This window comes from Mustelus asterias, chromosome 24, assembly GCF_964213995.1.
Source record: "Mustelus asterias chromosome 24, sMusAst1.hap1.1, whole genome shotgun sequence".
Classification (NCBI taxonomy): Eukaryota; Metazoa; Chordata; class Chondrichthyes; order Carcharhiniformes; family Triakidae; genus Mustelus; species Mustelus asterias.
In genome coordinates, this window is record NC_135824.1 from 51,265,083 (window position 1) to 51,286,866 (window position 21,784).

A 21,784-nucleotide genomic window follows, 5' to 3' on the forward strand; every position below is an offset into this window, starting at 1 on the left:
TGTTGTGGCCATTACGGAGACGTGGGTAGAACAAGGACAGGAATGATTGTTGAACGTTCCAGGGTATAGATGTTTCACTAAGTGTAGGGAAGCTGGTAAAAGAGGTGGAGGAGTGGCATTGTTAATCAAGGATAGTTTAACGGCTGCGGAAAGGCACTTCGAGGGGGATCTGCACACTGAGGTAATATGGGCTGAGGTTAGAAATAGGAAAGGAGCGGTCACGCTGTTAGAAGTTTACTATAGGCCCCCAAATAGTAAGAGAGATGTGGAGGAAGAAATTGCTAAGCAGATTATAGATATGTGTGGGGGTCGCAGGGTAATTGTCATGGGGGACTTTAACTTTCCAAATATTGATGGGAACCTTTGTAGGTCAAATAGTTCGGATGGGGCAGTTTTTGTGCAGTGTGTGCAGGAGGGTTTCCTGACACAATATGTGGATAGGCCGACAAGAGGTGAGGCCACATTGGATTTGGTACTGGGAAATGAACCGGGCCAAGTGTTAGATTTGGTTGTGGGAGAGCACTTTGGAGATAGTGACCACAATTCGGTGTCTTTTGTTATTGCAATGGAGAGGGATAGGGCCGTACGGCAGGGCAAGGTTTACAATTGGGGGGAGAGATAATTATGATGCGATTAGGCAAGAATTAGGGGGCATAAGTTGGGAACAGAAGCTGTCAGGGAAAGGAACTAATGAAAAGTGGAACTTTTTCAAGGAACAAATACTGGGTGTCCTTGATAGGTATGTCCCTGTCAGGCAGGGAGGAAATGGCCGAGTGAGGGAACCATGGTTCACGAAAGAGGGAATGTCTTGTGAAAAGGAAGAGGGAAGCTTATGTAGGGATGAGGAAACAAGGTTCAGATGGCTCGATTGAGGGTCACAAGTTAGCAAGGAATGAGCTGAAAAAGGGGCTTAGGAGAGCTAGGAGGGGAGATGAGAAGTCCTTGGCGGGTCGGATAAAGGAAAACCCCAAGGCTTTTTACTCTTATGTGAGGAATAAAAGAATGACCAGGGTGAGGTTAGGGCCGGTCAAGGACAGTAGTGGGAACTTGTGTATGGAGTCAGTAGAGATAGGCGAGGTGATGAATGAATACTTGCCTTCAGTGTTCACCAAGGAGAGGGGCCATGTTTTTGAGGAAGAGAAGGTGTTACAGGCTAATAGGCTGGAGGAAATAGATGTTCGGAGGGAGGATGTACTGGCAGTTTTGAATAAACTGAAGGTCGATAAGTCCCCTGGGCCTGATGAAATATATCCTAGGATTCTTTGGGAGGCAAGGGATGAGATTGCAGAGCCTTTGGCTTTGATCTTTGGGTCCTCGCTGTCCACGGGGATGGTGCCAGAGGGCTGGAGAATGGCGAATGTTGTTCCTCTGTTTAAGAAAGGGAATAGAAATGACCCTGGTAATTATAGACCGGTTAGTCTTACTTCGGTGGTTGGTAAATTGATGGAAAAGGTCCTTAGGGATGGGATTTACGACCATTTAGAAAGATGCGGATTAATCCGGGATAGTCAGCACGGATTCGTGAAGGGCAAGTCGTGCCTCACAAATTTGATTGAATTTTTTGAGGAGGTAACTAAGTGTGTTGATGAAGGTAGGGCAGTTGATGTCATATACATGGATTTTAGTAAGGCGTTTGATAAGGTTCCCTATGGTTGGCTTATGATGAAAGTGAGGAGGTGTGGGATAGAGGGAAAGTTGGCCGATTGGATAGGTAACTGGCTGTCTGACCGAAGACAGAGGGTGGTGGTGGATGGAAATTTTTCGGATTGGAGGCAGGTTGCTAGCGGAGTGCCACAGGGATCAGTGCTTGGCCCTCTGCTCTTTGTGATTTTTATTAATGACTTAGAGGAGGGGGCTGAAGGGTGGATCAGTAAATTTGCTGATGACACCAAGATTGGTGGAGTAGTGGATGAGGTGGAGGGCTGTTGTAGGCTGCAAAGAGACATAGATAGGATGCAAAGCTGGGCTGAAAAATGGCAAATGGAGTTTAACCCTGATAAATGTGAGATGATTCATTTTGGTAGGACTAATTTAAATGTGGATTACAGGGTCAAAGGTAGGGCTCTGATGACTGTGGAGGAACAGAGAGATCTTGGGGTCCATATCCACAGATCTCTAAAGGTTGCCACTCAAGTGGATAGAGCTGTGAAGAAGGCCTATAGTGTTTTAGCTTTTATTAACAGGGGGTTGGAGTTTAAGAGCCGTGGGGTTATGCTGCAACTGTACAGGACCTTGGTGAGACCACATTTGGAATATTGTGTGCAGTTCTGGTCACCTCACTATAAGAAGGATGTGGAAGCGCTGGAAAGAGTGCAGAGGAGATTTACCAGGATGCTGCCTGGTTTGGAGGGTAGGTCTTATGAGGAAAGGTTGAGGGAGCTAGGGCTGTTCTCTCTGGAGCGGAGGAGGCTGAGGGGAGACTTAATAGAGGTTTATAAAATGATGACGGGGATAGATAGAGTGAACGTTCAAAGACTATTTCCTCGGGTGGATGGAGCTATTACAAGGGGGCATAACTATAGGGTTCGTGGTGGGAGATATAGGAAGGATATCAGAGGTAGGTTCTTTACGCAGAGAGTGGTTGGGGTGTGGAATGGACTGCCTGCAGTGATAGTGGAGTCAGACACTTTAGGAACATTTAAGCGGTTATTGGATAGGCACATGGAGCACACCAGGATGATAGGGAGTGGGATAGCTTGATCTTGGTTTCAGATAAAGCTCGGCACAACATCGTGGTTCGAAGGGCCTGTTCTGTGCTGTACTGTTCTATGTTCTATGACACTAATTAATAAACTTTACGCACCTGATGGCAGCCATTGGTCACTTCCGAGAGATCGTCTCACAAGCTGGGGGGTTTGTGCTTCTCACACCCTGTCTGCAGAACCATTCAACACCTAGAAAAGGAGGAGAAAATTTAGATTAGCTCAGACTCAATTACAAAGAATGCCCAGAGAAATAGGCCATTTAACCCAATGAATCCATGTTGACCTTTATGCTCTATATAAGCTTCCTCTGGTCCTATCTGATCTAAGTAAGAAGTCTCACAACACCAGGTTAAAGTCCAACAGGTTTATTTGGTAGCAAATACCATAAGCTTTTGGAGCACAACTCCTTCGTCAGATGGAGTGGATATCTGTTCTCCAACAGTGCACAGACACAGAAACCTATCTGATCTAAGCCAACCAACATACCTTTTCACCCTTACCTAATTTTCCCGGAAATATATTTATGCTGCTTACCTCACTTACTCTCTGTGGTAGCGAGCTCTACACTCACCGCTCTGAATTACGAAGTTTCCATTGAATTCCCTCGTGGATTGATTAGCGACTATTTTATATTTATTTTCCCTAGTGGAAACATCATCCCTGTGTCTAACCCACCAAACCTCTTCATAATTGTAGAGGCTTCTATTAGGTCACCCCCTTTATCTTCTCCTTTCCAGAGAAAAGAACCCCAGTTTCTCCCAATTTTCGATTTTACATCAATCTCTGCTTTAATGACTCCTAAACGTTGACCCCACCCACAATTGGAGACCTCAAAACTCTCAGGGAGATGTTGGAGAGAGAGCAGAAGAGACGGACAGGGTTGTTCACCCATTGGTGCAACAATAAGGGGTAATTATTGTCTCCCTAGGGTCTGAGATTGCCCTCATGAGCTGGAGAGAGGCCCGTACAATGGCACCATTCACAAAGGGAACATCAGAACAAGGAGATTACAGACCCAGTAGTTCTAGGCAGTGGGCAGCATTCTTATCTCAACGTCAGGAGGTCCTGGGTTCGACTCTCACCATGTCAACTTGAGCACAAGAATCCAGGCAGGACTGGGGGCGGGGGGGTACTGCGCTGCATTGTTGGAGATATTGCCTCTCGGCTGAAATATTAAACAAGTCCACCTGAATTTACTTGACTGACTTTGGGAGTTGGAGAGAAGTTTGCCAGATCGCTTCCTCCCTAAATTATCAACCAACCATGGCGTGGACTCGAACACCGCAATCTAGCATGACACTCAAGTACCCTACTAAGGGAGTGCAGCACTGTCCAGGATGAGTGAAAACATTAAACCAAGGCTCTGTCTGCCCTCTCAGGTGGATATAAAAGATCCCACAGCACTATTTCTAAAAGGATCTTGGAGTCCGGGTCCATAAGACTCTGAAATCGGCCCCGCAGGTGGAGGAGGTGGTTAAGAAGGTGTATGGTGTGCTGGCCTTTATCAATCGAGGGATTGAGTTTAGGAGTCCGGGGATAATGATGCAGCTATATAAGACCCTCGTCAGACCCCACTTGGAGTACTGTGCTCAGTTCTGGTCGCCTCACTATAGGAAGGATGTGGAAAAGATTGAAAGGGTGCACAGGAGATTTACAAGGATGTTGCCTGGATTGAGTGGCATGCCTTATGAGGATAGGCTGAGGGAGCTCGGTCTTTTCTCCTTGGAGAGACGAAGGAAGAGAGGAGACCTGATAGAGGTGTATAAGATGTTGAGAGGCATAGATCGGGTGGACTCTCAGAGGCTTTTTCCCAGGGTGGAAATGGCTGCTACAAGAGGACACAGGTTTAAGGTGCTGGGGGGTAGGTACAGGGGAGATGTTAGGGGGAAGTTTTTCACACAGAGGGTGGTGGGCGAGTGGAATCGGCTGCCGTCAGGGGTGGTGGAGGCAAACTCAATAGGGTCTTTTAAGAGACTCCTGGATGAGTACATGGAGCTTAATAGGATGGAGGGTTATAGGTAGGTCTAGAAGGTAGGGATGTGTTCGGCACAACTTGTGGGCCGAAGGGCCTGTTTGTGCTGTAGTTTTTCTATGCTTCTATGAACTGGGGAGCTCTCTCCGGTGATGCCAGAAACATTTATCCCTCAACCAACGTCACAAAAAAATAAACATTATCTGATCATTATCTCTTTGCAGTTTGTGGGAGCTTGCTGTGCGTAAATTGGCTGCCACGTTTCCTACTTCACAACAGTGGCTACATTTCAAAAGTATAAAGCTGTGAAGCACTTTGGGACGTCGAGGTTGTGAAAAGTGTGATATAAATGAGAAACAAAAAGTGTCCTGAAACTCGTAACATACAATCAGAGGTTAGATTGTAGGGTGAAATGATAATGGAAGAGCTCTTGGGAAAGTTAGAGTGACAATGGAAGACATTACGACCAGAAGGTATTGCTTTTTGACACAGGAAAGGTGCAGGGATGGCATTAACTCATTGCTGTCCCCTTGCTTCTAAATCCTCAGCATCACCACCACCGAGAGGCTAACATGCCTCCTCTTTCACCCATCCTCCTCAGAAAACTCTAAGAGCAGTTTGCAGCGACTCCCCCACCCCCACTTACCCCTCCTTCAACAATTACAACTTGGGGTCACTGTGCTTCTGGTGCCCCCACCACAGAGAGCTCACTGATCAGGCACTGAACCATTGCTCACACTTCAACTGTTCACAGCCACTGGATGATTACTACTGCTCCAATATACAGTACAGAATAAAGAGTATATTACCCCTTTAACTTGATACTACTGTCCTGTGTACAGTACCGAATAAGGAATTACCTCCATGTCTTTGATTATCCTGTCTTACAACCCAGGATAACCTCAAACGGCACAGTGGTTAGCACTGCTGCCTCACAGCGCCAAGGACCCAGGTTCAATTCCAGCCTCAGGTGACTGTGCGCGTGCGGAGTTCACACGGCCTCCCCGTGTCTGCGTGGGTTTCCACCGGGTGCTCCGGTTTCCTCCCACACTCCAAAGGTGTGCGGGTTAGGTGGATTGGCCAGGCTAAATTGCCCCTTAGTGTGAGGGGGATTAGCAGGCTAAAAACGTGGGGCTATGGGTTTGAGGCCTGGGTGGGATTGTGGTCAGTGCAGGCTCAATGGGCCGACTGGCCTCCTTCTACACTGGAGGGGATTCTATGATTCGGAGTCTGACTAGCATGGTACCTTTAAATGGGATGAAAGCAGCCAGGGTACCTACTGTAGATTCCAGCCCTGTGACCCCTGATGGCAAGCGTCAGGGTGAAGCCAAGTCTTAGTTACTCCCACTGTCCATTCCCAGTCAGACCCCAGGATGCAAACGTGTGACTAGAGGACACACTTCTAATCGGGCCTTTCAAGCCACCGAGAGCTCTGTACATTTATATGCACTCGAATGCCGAGAAGCTGGAGACCCCCTCCCCAATTCTAACTCCCAGCATATCTGACTCCTGGGGTGTCAGCCATATCTTAATGGGTGGAACTCCTGCTTCCAGTCCAGCCAGTGGGAGTTCAAGTACCTACCCCAGAGAGCCGAGCACAAAATCCAGGCTGACGTTTCACTGCTGTATTGAGGGGAGTGCTGCACTGACGGATGTGCTGCCTTTCAAATGAGCGGTTAAACCAAGGCCCTAACTTTCCAACAAAAATAGAAACTGCTGGGGGAAAAAAAACTCAGCAGGTCTGGCAGCATCTGTGGGGAGAGAAAATAATCAATGTTTGGTTAACGCTGTTCTTTCTCTCCACAGATGGTGATGCTGAGTTTTTCCTAGCATTTTCTGTTTTCGTTTCAGATTTCCACAGTATTTTGCTTTATTTTCTTCGGCACAGTGGTTAGCACTGCTGCCTCTCAGCGCCAGGGACCCGGGTTCAACTCCTGGCTTGGGTCACTGTCTGTGCAGAGTCTGCACGGGTTTCCTCCGGGTGCTCCGGTTTCCTCCCACAGTCCGAAAGACGTGCTGGTTAGGGTGCATTGGCCATGCTAAATTCTCCCTCAGTGTACCCGAACAGGCGCCGGAGTGTGGCGACTAGGGGATTTTCACAGTAACTTTATTGCAGTGGTAATGTAAGCCTACTTGTGACACTAATAAATAAACTTTAAACCTGTTAACATAGGGGAGGGAGGCAGGGAAGACCGATAACTGTCCGTTGTAACAGCCACCAGTTCCAATAATTACAAATCACTTGATTCTCAGTCCCAATATTCAGATCCCGATATCACCCAGAGACTCAGGAGTGTGACTCATCCAGTTGCCTTGAAAAGGTAATAATGCAACTAGCGGAATAGTGCTAACCATAGTGAGGGAGTGGGAGGGAGTTACAATCAGACCAGGAAACAGGGCATCCAGAAAACTGGAGCTTTTCAGAGACAGGGAGAAGGGGGCTAAATAAAACAATCTGAACTAGCCAGACACTTCCCTCAACTGGGGCAAGAAGAGCGGGCTTTCCCCACCCCCCATCCATAGCCACTAAGAGATCCCTCTCAGTGGCTATGGATAGTGGGGTGGGGAAGCTGTCCAGCTTAAACCTACCCCCATCAGAGTGATATCGTCACTCGACCGATTCCCGGAGATGTGTCAGGCTGGGCTTGCACAGCAAGTGACAAATAAAACCTGGCGCAAAGAATTTAGAAAACCAAAACTCCCGCTCCATGGGATGGGGAAACCCGAATCCCCATTCTCAGCCTTAGGAAGCAGAGGGAGGGAGAGAGAGAAATGGCCAATCTCGATCACAACCCCAGACACAGCTTGGGAATGACCACCAAACGTCCACTCTTAGGAGATCTGGAGAGAAGAAGCCGGGTTGAGGAACAACAGCCCCTGCCACTTCATTCCCTGGGAAACAGACCGTTCGGCCCAACTGATCGGTGCTAGCGTTTTACGCTCCCCCCAGAACTGCTCCTTTCTACTTGCTAGCTTCCCCTTAAACAGGTCGAGACCATTAAAAGCATTCTACCTACCTGTCAGGGATGCCCCTAGCTGCCTGGATCCGTGCCGACTGGTTCCTGTCAGAGAGAGAGAGCAGCTGAGAGAGAGACTCCCACCCCTATCACATGATATAGAGTAAAGCCAACCCACACACACAGGAAGTGAAACAGAAAGTTAAGGAGCCATGATCCCACCCCTCCAGCAGTCCACAGCCACTCACTGATTTTTACTGCTCCACTGACAGCAACTCCCACTCCCCAAGCAAGGGGGGGGGGGGAATAGGAGATGGTTTTAAAACTCCCTGTCTTTCCACGAATTGTATCCTCAAGCCAGCTGGCTGCATCCAAATCAGACTCGGTGGCCCACTTTCTGACAAGCTTCATTGCAAAATGTCCAAAATCCACTCAGAGCAACAGAGAGGTTAAGAATTCCAATCCATCCCTCCCTACCGCGGTTCGTCAATTCTTAAAATGCAAGCACAATTTGGCACCAACAAAAAAAACCCCATCCAAACTGGGTGCCAGCCTCCTTTCTCCCAGCCTGGCGTGACTCCCAGTCCCTCGGGAGGGGGGGGGGGGGGAACCTCTGCACTACAAGTAATTAAAGAAAAGCAGCTGCCCGCAAATATCAAAACCACTGGGGATCAGAGCAGTGGAGATATTGCAGGGACGGAGTGTTGGCGGGGGGAGCGCAAGGAGTTAATGGGACAATTGCGATTTGGAACTGGAGGAGGAGGCAGGGACCAGGTGGGGGCTGAAAGCAACCTACACGTGAATCACAGCTGACTCATCCCAGGTCACGACTATCAGAGCAGGACAGTAAAAAAAAAATCAGCCCAGCGAGAGAGAGTGCTCATGGCTGAGACAGATAGATCCTTGCTGGCTGAGAGGACCAAGGGATATAGAATCCCTACAGTGCAGAAGAGGGCATTCGGCCCATCGAGTCTGCACCAACTTCTCACAGAGTATCTTACTCAGGCCCTATCCCTGTAACTCCACATATTTAACCCACTAATCGCCCTAATCTACACATCTTTGGACACTAAGGGGAAATTTAGTAGCTCTTTTAGTGTGCCAACCAAATAAATGAAATCAAATTAACTTAGGGACAACTCAAAAGGAGGGGGAACCGCCCCCGAAACAAAAATCAAAGCGGAAAGGAAACTTAAAACATCAAATTAAAATGTGATTAGAGGAGTCAATAATACATCCCAGTCCCTGAGGTGCCCAGTGGGCACAGAAGACATCAACTGTGCCCTCGGACACCGCATACTCCTTTTCCAGGGACACCTGGCTGCGAATATAGCCGTGGTAGAGGGGCAGACAGTCAGGTTGGACGACCCCCTTGATCGCCCACTGCCTGGACCTGTTGATGGAATGCGTTGCTAGACCCAGGAGCAGGTTAAGGGACAATTTAGCATAGCCAATCCACCTAACCTGCACATCTCTGGATACCAAGGGGCAATTTAGCATGGCTAATCCACCTAACCTGCACATTTTTGGACACGAAGGGGCAATTTAGCATGGCCAATCCATCTAACCTACACATCTTTGGACTGTGAGAGGAAACCAGAGCGCCCATATAGTGCAGAGGGTGGCCATTCAGCCCATCAGGTGCATTGACCATGCTAAATTTTCCCTCAGTGTATCGGAACAGGCACCAAGAGTGTGGCAACTAGGGGATTTTCACAGTAATTTAATTGCAGTGTGAATGTAAGCCTACTTGTGACATTAATAAATAAACTTTAAAATCTTTTATGTATTTTGTCTATTTTGTACATCCCAATCAGGTTCCCCCTTAGCTTCTCTGCTCCAAGGAAAACAACCCCAGCCTAGCTGGCCTCTCTTCATAGCTGAAACACTCGAGTATATGTGAACTTTTTACACCTTGCTTGCAGACAGAATATAGAAAATAGCCCGACAAACACTGTAAATCCAGAGAGGTCGTTTTAAAACCAGATTGAGTTCCAATCAGACCACATCTGGAGTTGTGTGTGTTTGCTTCTAGTCTGTTCATTTTAAAAAAGCTAAATAACCTAGAAATAAATATGACAGCATTAAATAGAATTTACAGCAGAGGATCGGGCCAAATCAGCCCAGTTATTCCACTTGTAGCTCCTCCTATTCCATCTACCTTAATCAGTCCCTCAGCATATCTGTCTATTCCTCATGTACTCAGCTAGTTTTCTTTTGAAAGCATTGAGGCTATTTGCCTCAACCACTTCCTGTGGCTATTAATTTCACATTCTAACCAATTCAAAGAAATTGCTCCTAATATTGGATTGTTAGTAACTATCCAACTAAATTTGGATGTTAGTAACTATCTTGAACTCTGATTTTGGGTTATCCCACAAGCTGAAACATATGTCCTACACCTACTCTTCCCAACACGTTTAAAACTGATTTTCAAAACCTCTAGATCAGCTTGTACGGATCATTGGCTAAACCAGGTTTAGAGTCCTGAGCCCAGTTTTGGTGTTGGAGAAATGCAAAAATAAATATTCATGGGGATAATAGCAAAGCTGAGGGGTCTGAACTATCATGAAAAACTGAGGGGATCTTTTCTGAAAGGGTTAAACAGGAGAGAAGTGAGGAAATTGTTACAGCTCGTGGCGGTAATCACAACTGATCACCGGCTAAATATGTAGCCGTTCCGAATAAATCCAACAGTACGGGTGGCACAGTGGTTGGCACTGCTGCCTCACAGCGCTAGGGGACCCGGGTTCGATTCCCGGGGGCACGGTGGCACAGTGGTTAGCACTGCTGCCTCACAGCGCTAGGGGACCCGGGTTCGATTCCCAGCTTGGGTCACTGTCTGTGCGGAGTTTGCACGTTCTCCCCCCGTGTCTGTGTGGGTTTCCTCCGGGTGCTCCGGTTTCCTCCCACAGTCCTGGTTAGGGTGCATTGGCCATGCCATGCCAAATTCTCCCTCAGTGTACCCGAAGTGTGGCGACTGGGGGATTTTCACAGTAACTTCATTGCATTGTTAATGTAAGCCTCACTTGCGACACAAATAAATAAACTTTAAGGCCATTCGGGAAAATGTTCTTTATCCAGATGGCAATGACAATCAATCGCACAATACTACCCACGGTAGTTGAGGCAAATAGCTCACATGGGTTTAAGAGTAAGCTAGAGGGAGAGAGCGAATGGAAGGGTATACGAACAGGGTTGGATGGGGGAAAAAGTAGAGGCCCCCTTGGAGAATAGACACCAGCACAGACCAGTTGGGGCCTATGGGCTGTTTTTGGTCTGTAGGCTTGATGTAACTATCAGATTTCCAAGTTCAAAGGAAAAAGAAGCCCCAACCTATTGAAGTTTTCCCAAGAACTGTATTCTTTTCTTGGCTTCTCCCATTTTACTTGGGATCGATCGCCACAATGCCAGCTGATTATTCTTCTCCATCTCCTCCTCTGGGATTGTTGTTGGTGCTGGCTCTATGGACTGAATGGCCTCTTTCTGCACTGTCGGGATTCTATGGTGCTTTAACCATGTCAATCTCTTCTCGGCTACTTCCCTCAATGCTCCCAGAATCTTCACTGACCCCCTGCTGTGCCGGTTCCTGTTTCTTTTTTTAAAAGTTTAAATAGTTTTAAAGTTTATTTATTAGTGTCACAAGTCAGCTTACATTAACACTGCAATGAAGTTACTGTGAAAATCCCCCTAGTCGCCGCACTCCGGCGCCTGTTTGGTTACACTGAGGGAGAATTTAGCACGGCCAATCGCACCCTAACCAGTACATCTTTTGGACTGTGGGAAGAAACCGGAGCACCCGGAGGAAACCCACGCAGACACGGGGAAAACGTGCAGACTCCGCACAGACAGTGACCCAAGCCAGGAATCGAACCCGGGTCCCTGGCGCTGTGAGGCAGCAGTGCTAACCACTGTGCTACCGTGTCGCCCTTCTTGTTACTCCACACATCCATCACGGCATCCGCATCTCAGTCATTCCTGCCTTCTTGCCCAGATTTCTGCATTATATGATAAAGCCAGCCTCACAGGTGTCTTGTAGATTCTCCCGGCTGAATTCTCCCATCTGGGGATTATGTCCCATGGCGGGACGGGAACATGGAGCGTTTCCTGCAGTGGAGGCTGGCGGGAAAATACGTCAAACATTCCGGCCCTGACCTAATTAATTATGCAGCCGGGTGTTTTGCACCATATTCCGTGGTGGGGCAGGCCTGATGGTACATTGTCCGCCGTCATGTCCGGGTGCCTGATTGGAGAGGTGCCCGATATCACTGACCCACTGTTGAAGAAGGAAGGTGGACCTCCTGAGAATGAAGATGAATCACCGCGAGCACTCTGAGACCGAAAAGATGCATCTCCTGAGAAGCAGGATGGATCTCCAGGAGCATTTTGAGACTGGAAGATGTGCCCCCTCCAGGACACCGAATCTGGAAGGACCACCTGTCCATGGTCCCCCTACTGTGCTGTTCTGGGGCCCAGGGTTGCCATTGGCCTTCATCCTGAACTCTGGAGGTGAGTCCCGACACCTGCACGCCACATTGTCCCAAGTGTGTTTCGCACTGGCGTGTTTTTCCACTTACACCACGGAGAATCAGACGTGGGTGGCTGGACCTTCATTTGCAAGCCTTTAGTGGGATGCAAGTGAGTCTCCAATGGGATTCCCAACCCTTCAGGGCGGGCAGCTGAAGATCCCGCTGTAAATTCACACCGGCATAAACCCCAATTTGCTGAATTTGCAATTTTCTATCCGTCCAGCCAACATTCCACCGACTCCACATGCCTTACCGAATTAAAATGGGAGATTACAGGAGAAATGGGGACACAAGAGTTAACGGGATAATTGATATTTCTACCTGGAGGAATCTGAAGGGATGAGTGGGGGTGGTAAAGGCAGGCGAAGAGACTACTCATGAATCAGGGCTGACTCATCCCACTGCATGACGCGGGTACGACACTGTTGAACCCAGAGTCTGCTGCTGCCTAGCTCCTAAACTCTGGAATTCCTTTCCACAATCCCCCATCTCTCCCTCCTTGACAGATTCTCCTTATAGCCTAACTCTTTGATCAAGCATTTGATCATCTGTCCCAATGTTTCTCAGGTGGCATAAAATGTTTGTTTTTACCTGGTTTCATTTAGGGACATGTTAAAGGCACTCTGTAACTGCAAGTGGGTGTTAAGGGAATGATTGATGTATGAGGAAGGATTGAGTACTCAGTTTGCTCTTCATTAGCAAGGATTGAGAGGGGACACAAGGTAAATGTTCAAAAAGAAATGCATTTGGGCGCTATAGTGGCACAGTGGTTAGCACTGCTGCCTCACAGCGCCAGGGATCCGGGTTCGATTCCCACCTTGGGTGACTGTCTATGTGGAATTTGCCCCCATGACTGCGTGGGTTTCCTCCGGGTGCTCCGGTTTGCTCCCATGGTCCAGAAAGGTACAGGTTAGGTGCACTGGCCAGGCTAAATTGCCCCTTAGATGTGTAGGTTAGGGGAAATTAGCGGGGTAAATATGTGGGCTTACAGGCATAAGGGCTGGATGGGATGCTCTGTCAGAGAGTCGGTGCAGACTCGATGGGCTGAATGGCCTCCTTCTGCACTGTAGGGATTCTATGATAGAGTGCCTTTCATGATCATTGGATGTAATCATTGTTCTAATGTAGGAAATAGGGCAACCAATTTGCACACAACACGCTCCTACAATCAACAGTGTGATAATAACCAGTTAGGTCTGTTCTGTTATGTTGGTTAAGGGATAAATATTGGCCAAGACTCTGGGATAACTCCCCAGTTCTTCTCCAAAATAGCTTTTATGTATTCATTCGTAGGACGCGTAGGGGCGGCATGGTGGCACAGTGGTTAGCACTGCTGCCTCACAGCGCCAGGGACCCGGGTTCAATTCCAGCCTCGGGTCACTGTCTGTGCGGCGTCTGCACATTCCCCCCCGTGTCTGTGTGGGTTTCCTCCGGGTGCTCCGGTTTCCTCCCACAGTCCAAAGGTGTGCAGGTTAGGTTGATTGGCTATAATAAATTGACAATGGTGTCAGGGGATTAGCAGGGTAAATATGAAGGGTTATAGGAATAGGGCCTGGGTGGGATTGTGATCGGTACAGACTCGATGGGCCGAATGGCCCCCTTCTGCACTGTAGGGATTCTATGATTCCATGACATGGGCGTCGCTGGCTGGCCAGCATTTATTCCCCATCCCTAGTTGCCCTTGAGAAGCTGCCGACTAGAAACGTTGCAGTCCATGTGGTGTGGGTTGAGCGATCGATACAACTGAGTGGCTGGCTAGGCCATTTCAGAGGGCAGTTGAGAGTCAACCATGTGGGCTCTGGAGTCACATGTAGGCCAGACCAGGTAAGGAGGGCAGATTTCCTTCCCTAAAGGACATTAGTGAACCAGATGGGTTTTTCCGACAATCGACAATGGTTTCATGGTCATCAGTAGATTCTTAATTCCAGATATTTTTTATTGAATTCAAATTCCACCATCTGCCGTGGCGGGATTCGAACACAGGTCCCCAGAACATTGGCTGAGTTTCTGGATTAATAGTCTAGGGATAATACCACTCAGCCATTGCCTCCCCACAGATGTTTACGTGTCTACCTCAGAGTACTGATGGGGCCTCAGTTTAAATATTCATCGAAAAGACATCTGATGGTGCAACATTCCCTCAGTACTGCACCGTGTTAGCTGTGGCTCTTTCGGTGGCACTCTTGTCTCTGAGCCACAAGGTTAGGGATTCAAGACCCACTCCCAGGGCTTGAGTACATAAATCAAAGACTGGCACTCCACTCGAGGTGATCCAGGACATTCTTACTGTCCACAAACACCCACAAAAAGTCCTGACACACTGCCTGAACTGCTCTTTCCTGCCTTTATTTATTTGTTGGCAATAATTTATCTCCAGTTTTAAGTTTTATTTATTAGTGTCACACGTAGGCTTACATTAACACTGCAATGAAGTTATTGTGAAAAACCCCCTAGTCGCCGCGCTCCGGCACCTGTTCCTGTTCTAGAGCAAGCAGAATCACTTGAGATCTGATATTAATAATTTGATGGATTAATTTGTTAGGCAAATTAACAGAATAACAGTTTATTTATAATTGCCGCAGACTGGAGAGTAATTCAATGTTAGTTGAATCCCCCAGCGTTGGTTTTTTTTCCGTTCTGTCAAGAGAAGCAGGCATCGCTGACTTATTTCTTGCCCATTCCTAATTACCCTTGAGAAGGTGGCGGTGAGCTTGGGGAGGCAGTGGCACAATGGTATGGTCACTTGACTAAAAGTCCAGAGACCCAGGACTAGATTTGGGGATCTGGGCTCGAATCCCGCCATGGCAGATAGTGAAATTTGAATTCAATAAAAAAAATCCGGAATTAGAAGTCTAGTTTTGACGCGGAAACCATTGTCAACTGTCGGAAAAGCCCATCTGGTTCATAAGAACATAAGAAATAGGAGCAGGAGTAGGCCATTTGGCCCTTCGAGCCTGCCCCGCCATTCAACAAGATCATGGCTGATCTGAAGCGAATCAGTTCCACTTACCCGCCTGCTCCCCATAACCCCTAATTCCCTTATCGATCAGAAAACTATCTACCTGTGATTTAAACATATTCAACGAGGAAGCCTCCACCACTTCAATGGGCAGAGAATTCCAGAGATTCACTACCCTCTGAGAGAAGTTCCCTCTCAACTCTGTTCTGAACCGGCCCCCCTTATTTTGAGGCTGTGTCCTCTAGTTCTGGTTTCCCTTCTAAGTGGAAAGAATCTCTCCACCTCTACCCTATCCAGCCCCTTCATTATCTTATATGTCTCTATAAGATCACCCCTCATCCTTCTAAACTCCAACGAGTACAGACCCAATCTGTTTAATCTCTCCTCATAAGCTACACCCCTCATCTCCGGTATCAACCTGGTGAACCTTCTCTGCACTCCCTCCAAGGCCAATATATCCTTTCGCAAATAAGGGGACCAAAACTGCACACAGTACTCCAGTTGCGGCCTCACCAGTGCCTTGTACAGTTGCAGCAAGACCTCCCTGCTTTTATATTCTATCCCCCTCGCGATAAAGGCCAACATTCCATTCGCCTTCTTGATCACCTGCTGCACCTGCAGACTGAGTTTTTGCGATTCGTGCGCAAGGACCCCCAGGTCCCTCTGCACAGTCGCACGATGTAATTTTTCTCCGTTTAAATAATATTCCAATTTACTATTATTTCTTCCAAAGTGGATAACCTCACATTTGCTAACGTTCCATCTGCCAGATCCTCGCCCACTCGCTCAGCCTATCCAAATCTCTCTGCAGACTTTCCGCGTCCTCCACGCAATTCGCTTTCCCACTCACCTTCGTGTCATCAGCAAACTTGAATACCCTACATTCAGTCCCCTCCTCCAGATCATCTATGTAAATGGTAAACAATTGAGGCCCCAGCACCGATCCCTGCGGCACGCCACTGGTCACCAACTGCCAACCAGAAAAGCACCCATTTATCCCAACTCTCTGCTTCCTGTTAGATAGCCAATCCCCAATCCACGCCAACACCTTACCCCTAACTCCGTGTACCCCAATCTTCTGTAGCAACCTTTTGTGAGGCACCTTATCGAACGCCTTCTGGAAATCTAAAAACACCACATCCACCGGTTCCCCTCTGTCAACCGCACTAGTGACATCTTCATAAAAGTCCAGTAGATTCGTCAAACACGACTTTCCCTTCATGAATCCATGCTGCGTCTGCTTGATCGAACCATTCTTATTCAGGTGCTCTGTTATTTCCTCTTTAATAATGGACTCTAGCATCTTCCCAACTACGGACGTTAAGCTAACCGGCCTGTAGTTACCCGCCTTTTGTCTACTTCCTTTTTTAAACAGCGGCGTAACAGTAGCTGTTTTCCAGTCAGCCGGCACTACCCCAGAGTCCAGCGAATTTTAATAAATTACTACTAACGCATCTGCTATTACCTCAGCCATTTCTTTCAGTACCCTGGGATGCATTCCATCCGGGCCCGGGGACTTGTCTACCTTCAGTCCTATTAGTCTACCAAGCACCACCTCCTTAGTAACAGTAATTGTATTAAGGACCTCCCCTCCCACCAACTCTCGATCTCTAATATTCGGCAAACTATTTGTGTCTTCCACCGTGAAGACCGACACAAAAAACTTATTTAAAGTCTCAGCCATTTCCTCGTTTTCCACTATTAAATCCCCCCTCTCATCTTCCAAGGGTCCAACATTCACTCTAGCCACTCTATTCCTTTTTATATACTTGTAAAAACTTTTACTATCATTTTTTATATTTTGAGCTAGTTTAGTTTCATAATCTATCTTTCCTTTCTTAATCGCTTTCTTAGTCGTTCTTTGTTTTTCTTTAAAGCTTTCCCAATCCACTAATTCTCCACTATTTTTGGCCACTCTGTACGCATCTGATTTTATTTTAATACTCTCCTTTATTTCCTTCGTTATCCACGTCCGGTTATCCTTTTTCTTACAGTCCTTCTTTATCACCGGAATATATTTTTGCTGAGTACTTTAAAAAATCTCCTTAAAAATCCTCCACTGTTCCTCAGCTGTCCTACCTACCAGTCTGCTCGCCCAGTCTACATTAGCCAATTCCACCCTCATCCTATCGTACTCCCGTCTGTTCAAGCAGAGGACACTGGTTTGGGACCCTACTTTCTCACCCTCCATCTGTATCAGAAATTCCACCATATTATGATCACTCATCCCAAGAGGATCCTTCACAAGAAGATCCTTAACCCTACCTGTCTCATTGCACAGAACCAGATCCAAGATAGCTCGCTCTCTCGTATGTTCTGTAACATACTGTTCAATGAAACAATCCCGACAGCATTCCAAGAACTCTTCCTCAAGCCCTCCACGTCCAATTTGAGTCGACCAATCAATATGTAGGTTAAAATCCCCCATGATAATTGCCGTTCCACTTTTGCACGCATCCATTATTTGCTTGTTTATAGCCCTCCCCACCTCTAAGTTATTATTTGGGGGCCTATAGACCATGCCTACCAGTGTCTTTCTCCCCCTACTATTCCTTATCTCCACCCACAACGATTCCACGTTTTGCTCCTTAGAGCCTATGTCGTCTCTCACTACTGTCCTGATATTATCCTTTATTAACAAAGCTACCCCACCTCCTTTTTCTACCTGTCTATCCTTCCTAAATGCCTGATAACCCTGTATATTCAGTTCCCAGTCTCGGTCACCCTGCAACCACGTTTCTGTGATGGACACTAGATCATATTCATTTGTATGGATTTGTGCCATCAACTCATTTACTTTGTTTCAAATGCTTCGTGCATTCAGGCAAAGTGTCTTTATGCCAGCCTTTATCTGGACCCGGTTTGTTGAAGCGCTACTAACATCTCCCAAGCCCTCTCCTCCTTTAGCTAGCTGTTTATTCACTATACTCCTGGCATTAGAGTAGACACCTCTCAATCCTATGGTCTGACCTCTCCCCTTCTCTGTTCCCAGTCCACCTGCCCTCTTGCACTTCCTATAACCCTTCTCTGTTTGCGAGCTACCTTCCTCACTCTCAGTCACGTCACATTGATCCCCTCCCCCCAACCTATCTAGTTTAAACTCTCCCCTGTAGCCTTAGCCAACCTTCCTGCCAGGATATTGGTCCCCCTGGGATTCAAGTGCCACCCGTTTTTAGTATACAGGTCACACCTGCCCCTAAAGAGGTTCCAATGGTCCAGGAACCTGAATCCCTGCCCCCTGCACCATTCCCTCAGCCACACATTCATCCTCCACCTCACTCCATTCCTTTCCTCACCTTCCCGTGGCACAGGCAGCAATCCCGAGATTACTACCTTTGCTTTCCTCCTTCTCAACTGTCTCCCTAATTCCCTATACTCTTTTTTCATGTTCCCTTCCCCCTTCTTACCCACATCAGCGGTACCAATATGTACCGCTACCTCCGGCTCCTCTCCCTCCCACCTCAGGATTTCTGGGACTCGCCCAGCGACATCCTGGATCCCAGCCCCAGGGAGGCAGACCACCATGCGAGACTCCCGCCTGCCTCCGCAAAATCGCCTGTCCGTCCCCCTGACTGTCGAGTCCCCGATTAATACCGCCTTCCTCCTCCTTTCCTTAGCCCTCTGAGTTACAGGGCCGGACTCCATCCCGGAGACACGGCCACTGTTGCTTCCCCCAGATGGGCTGTCCCCCCCAACAGTACTCAGACAGGAGTACTTGTTATGTAGGGGCACTTCCACCGGGGTGTTGTCAAACACCCGTGTTTTACCCTTCCTGGCTGTCACCCACTTGGCCTCCTCCCGTGGCCCTGGTGTGACCACCTGATGATAGCTCTTGTCTATCACCTCCCCATTCTCCCTCACCTGCCTAAGATCGTCAAGCTGCAGTTCCAGCTCCCTAACACGGGCCCTCAGGAACCGCAGCTCGACACACCCCTCACAGATGTGGATGTCCGGGAGGCCAGCTGCCTCCAGGACCTCCCACATACTGCACTGCGAGCAACACACTGGCTTAACACTCATATTTCACCCTTTCTTCCAAGGTACACAGAGAAAAGTAAATTATAAATTAAAAAGAAGAAACTCACCCCTGCTCGCCCTTTCTGCCTAAGCCCGATGAGCCAAAGCCCCTCAGTTCTCACTCAGCTCCCTCTCACTCCGCTGCCCGCTCCCAACGCTGCCCGTTAGATAGTGGGGCCTGCCTTTTAATCCTCCCGTGCACTAAAAAAAACTCAAAAGACCCTTCCCAGTAAACCCCGCGGCCACTGCCGGTTTCACGCCAAAATTTAAAAATAATTAAATAAATAAATAACACCCGTGAAAAAGTACTTTAAATTAAATCTTACCCCAAAAATCCTGTCACCAGTCACACCTCTGCCTTTCTCCAAAGCAACAAAGAGGTTCACTAATGTCCTTTAGAGGAAGGAAATCTGCCATCCTATCCTGGTCTGGCCTACATGTGACTCCATAAGACCATTAGAAAGAGGAGCAGAATAAGGCCATTTGGCCCATCAAGTCTGTTCTGCCATTCAATCATGGCTGATATTTTTCTCATCCCCATTCTCCTGCCTTCTCCCCGTAACCCTTGATCCCCTTATTAATCAAGAACCTATCTATCTCTGTCTTAAAGACACTCAATGACCTGGCCTCCACAGCCCTCTGTGGCAATGAGTTCCACAGATTCACCACCCTCTGGCTGAAGAAATTCCTCCTCATCTCAATTTTAAAGGAGCGTCCCTTCACTCTGAGGTTGTGCCCTTGAGTTCTAGTCTCTCCCACTAGTGGAAACATCCTCTCCACGTCCACTCTATCCAGACCTCTCAGTATTCTGTAAGTTTCAATTAGATCCCCCCAGCAATGTGGTTGAGTCTCAAATTGCCTTTGGAGAGCAGGGATGAGTAATAAGTGATGGCCCAGCCAGCAATGCCCATGTCCCCTCAGTGAGTGAAACACATACAAGCTGCCTTTTCAAACCACTGCAGTCAATGTGGCGTGGGTACACCCACAGTGCCATTAGACAGTTCGGGAATTTGACCCAGTGACACAGAGGAAATGGCGTTACAGTTCTAAATCAGGACGGTGCGTGTCTTGGAAGGGAGTTTGCAGGTGGTGGTCTTCCCATTCATCTGCTGCCTTTGCCCTTCAAGGTGGTGGAGGTTGTGGGTTTGGAAGGTCCTACCGAAAGAGCCTTGGCAAGTTGCTGCAGTGCATCTCGTAGCTGTTATACACTGCTGCCACGGTGCATCGATGGTTGAGGGAGCGAATATTTCAGTGGTGGATGAGGGGCCGAACAAGTGGGCTGTTTTGATCAGGATGGTGTTGATCTTGAGTGTTTTTGGAGCTGCACTCATCCAGGCATGATGTGGAGTTGCCGGCGTTGGACTGGGGTGGGCACAGTAAGTAGTCTCACAACGCCAGGTTAAAGTCCAGCAGGTTTATTTGGTAGCACGAGTTTCAGAGTCTCACCTGATGAAGGGGCAGCGCTCCGAAAGCTTGTGCTACCAAATAAACCTGTTGGACTTTAACTTGTTGTTGTGAAACTACTTACTGTGCTCATCCAGGCAAGTAGAGAATTTTAAATCATACTCCCGACTTTTACCTTGTCGATGATAGAATCATAGAATCCCTACAGTGCAGGAGCAGGCCATTTGGCCCATCAAACTTGCACTGATAACTCTCCCGCCCAGGTCTTATCCTTGTAACCCCATGTATTTACCCTAGCTAATCTCCCTGACAATAAGGGGCAATTTAGCATGGCCAATTAACCTAACCTGCACATTTTTGGACTGTGGGAGGAAATTGGAGCATGAGAGGGAAACCCACGCATATTTGAGGAGAACCTGCAAACTCCACACAGTCACGCGAGGCCGAGATTGAACCCGGGTCCCTGGCACTGTAAGGCAGCAGTGCTAACCACTGTACCACCGTGCCACCCATGTGGACTGGTGTCGGTGAATAAAGTGGTGAGTTACTCATTGCCAACAAGAGAAAGGTGGAGCGGGGGGGGGGGGGGGGGGGGGGGTGTGATGAGAGAAAGGGGGAGCGGAGGGGCGACGAGAGAAAGGGGGAGCGCAGGGACGATGAGAGAAAAGGGACTGGGGGTGATGATAGAAAGGGGGAGCGGGGGCGATGAAAGAAAGGGGGAGCGGGTGTGATGAGAGAACGGGGGAGTGGAGGGGCAACGAGAGAAAGGGAGAACGGAGGCGCGACAAGAGAAAGGGGGAGCAGAGGGGCAACGAGAGAAAGGGGGAGCAGGGGGCAATGAGAGAAAGGTGGGGGGCAACAGGGGAAAAGGGAGGGGGCAACAGGAGAAAGGGGGAGTGGGGGCAGCAATAAGAGAAAGGGGTGGGGGTACAGCTGCTGGAAAGTGTAAAAATGAAGCGGAAACAATATCCAGTCGAACAGCCTAGGCCAGAAAGGGGGAGGGGGCAACAAGAGGACGACGGGTCACTGGTGTGGTATCAGTAGGCATCGAGTGCCCAGAAAAGCAAACGGCGTAGACGGGGGGAAATGGAAAGGCGGGCACTCAGCAGCACCCAGCCCTGCCAGCTCTGTCCCCAGCCCTGCCAGCTCTGTCTGGCCCATCGGGCACTGACCACCCAGCTGCACTCTGGAGGCTGAACCGCAGCAACTTCCAGCACTAGTGCCGCACACACAACTTTACA

The 21,784-nt window shown here is 48.3% G+C and overlaps 1 protein-coding gene across 5 annotated transcripts in view; it reads right to left on the minus strand.

The window, feature by feature from the left end:
* LOC144511386 (SERTA domain-containing protein 1-like) overlaps positions 1-21,784 on the minus strand; it is a 31,150-nt gene that overhangs the window by 8,658 nt on the left and 708 nt on the right. For 4 of the 5 annotated variants that reach the window (XR_013500800.1, XR_013500799.1, XR_013500798.1 and 1 more), the window contains exons 2-3: positions 7,695-7,739; positions 2,804-2,894 (exon numbers count right to left, since the gene is read on the minus strand). Coding sequence is in view for 2 of the 5 variants with exons in the window: in XM_078241689.1 (XP_078097815.1) it covers positions 2,804-2,817 (14 nt within the window). In the remaining 3 variants the exon portion in view is untranslated. The remainder of the gene's footprint in view (positions 1-2,803; positions 2,895-7,694; positions 7,740-21,784) is intronic. The other variant, XM_078241690.1, reaches the window with a different exon arrangement.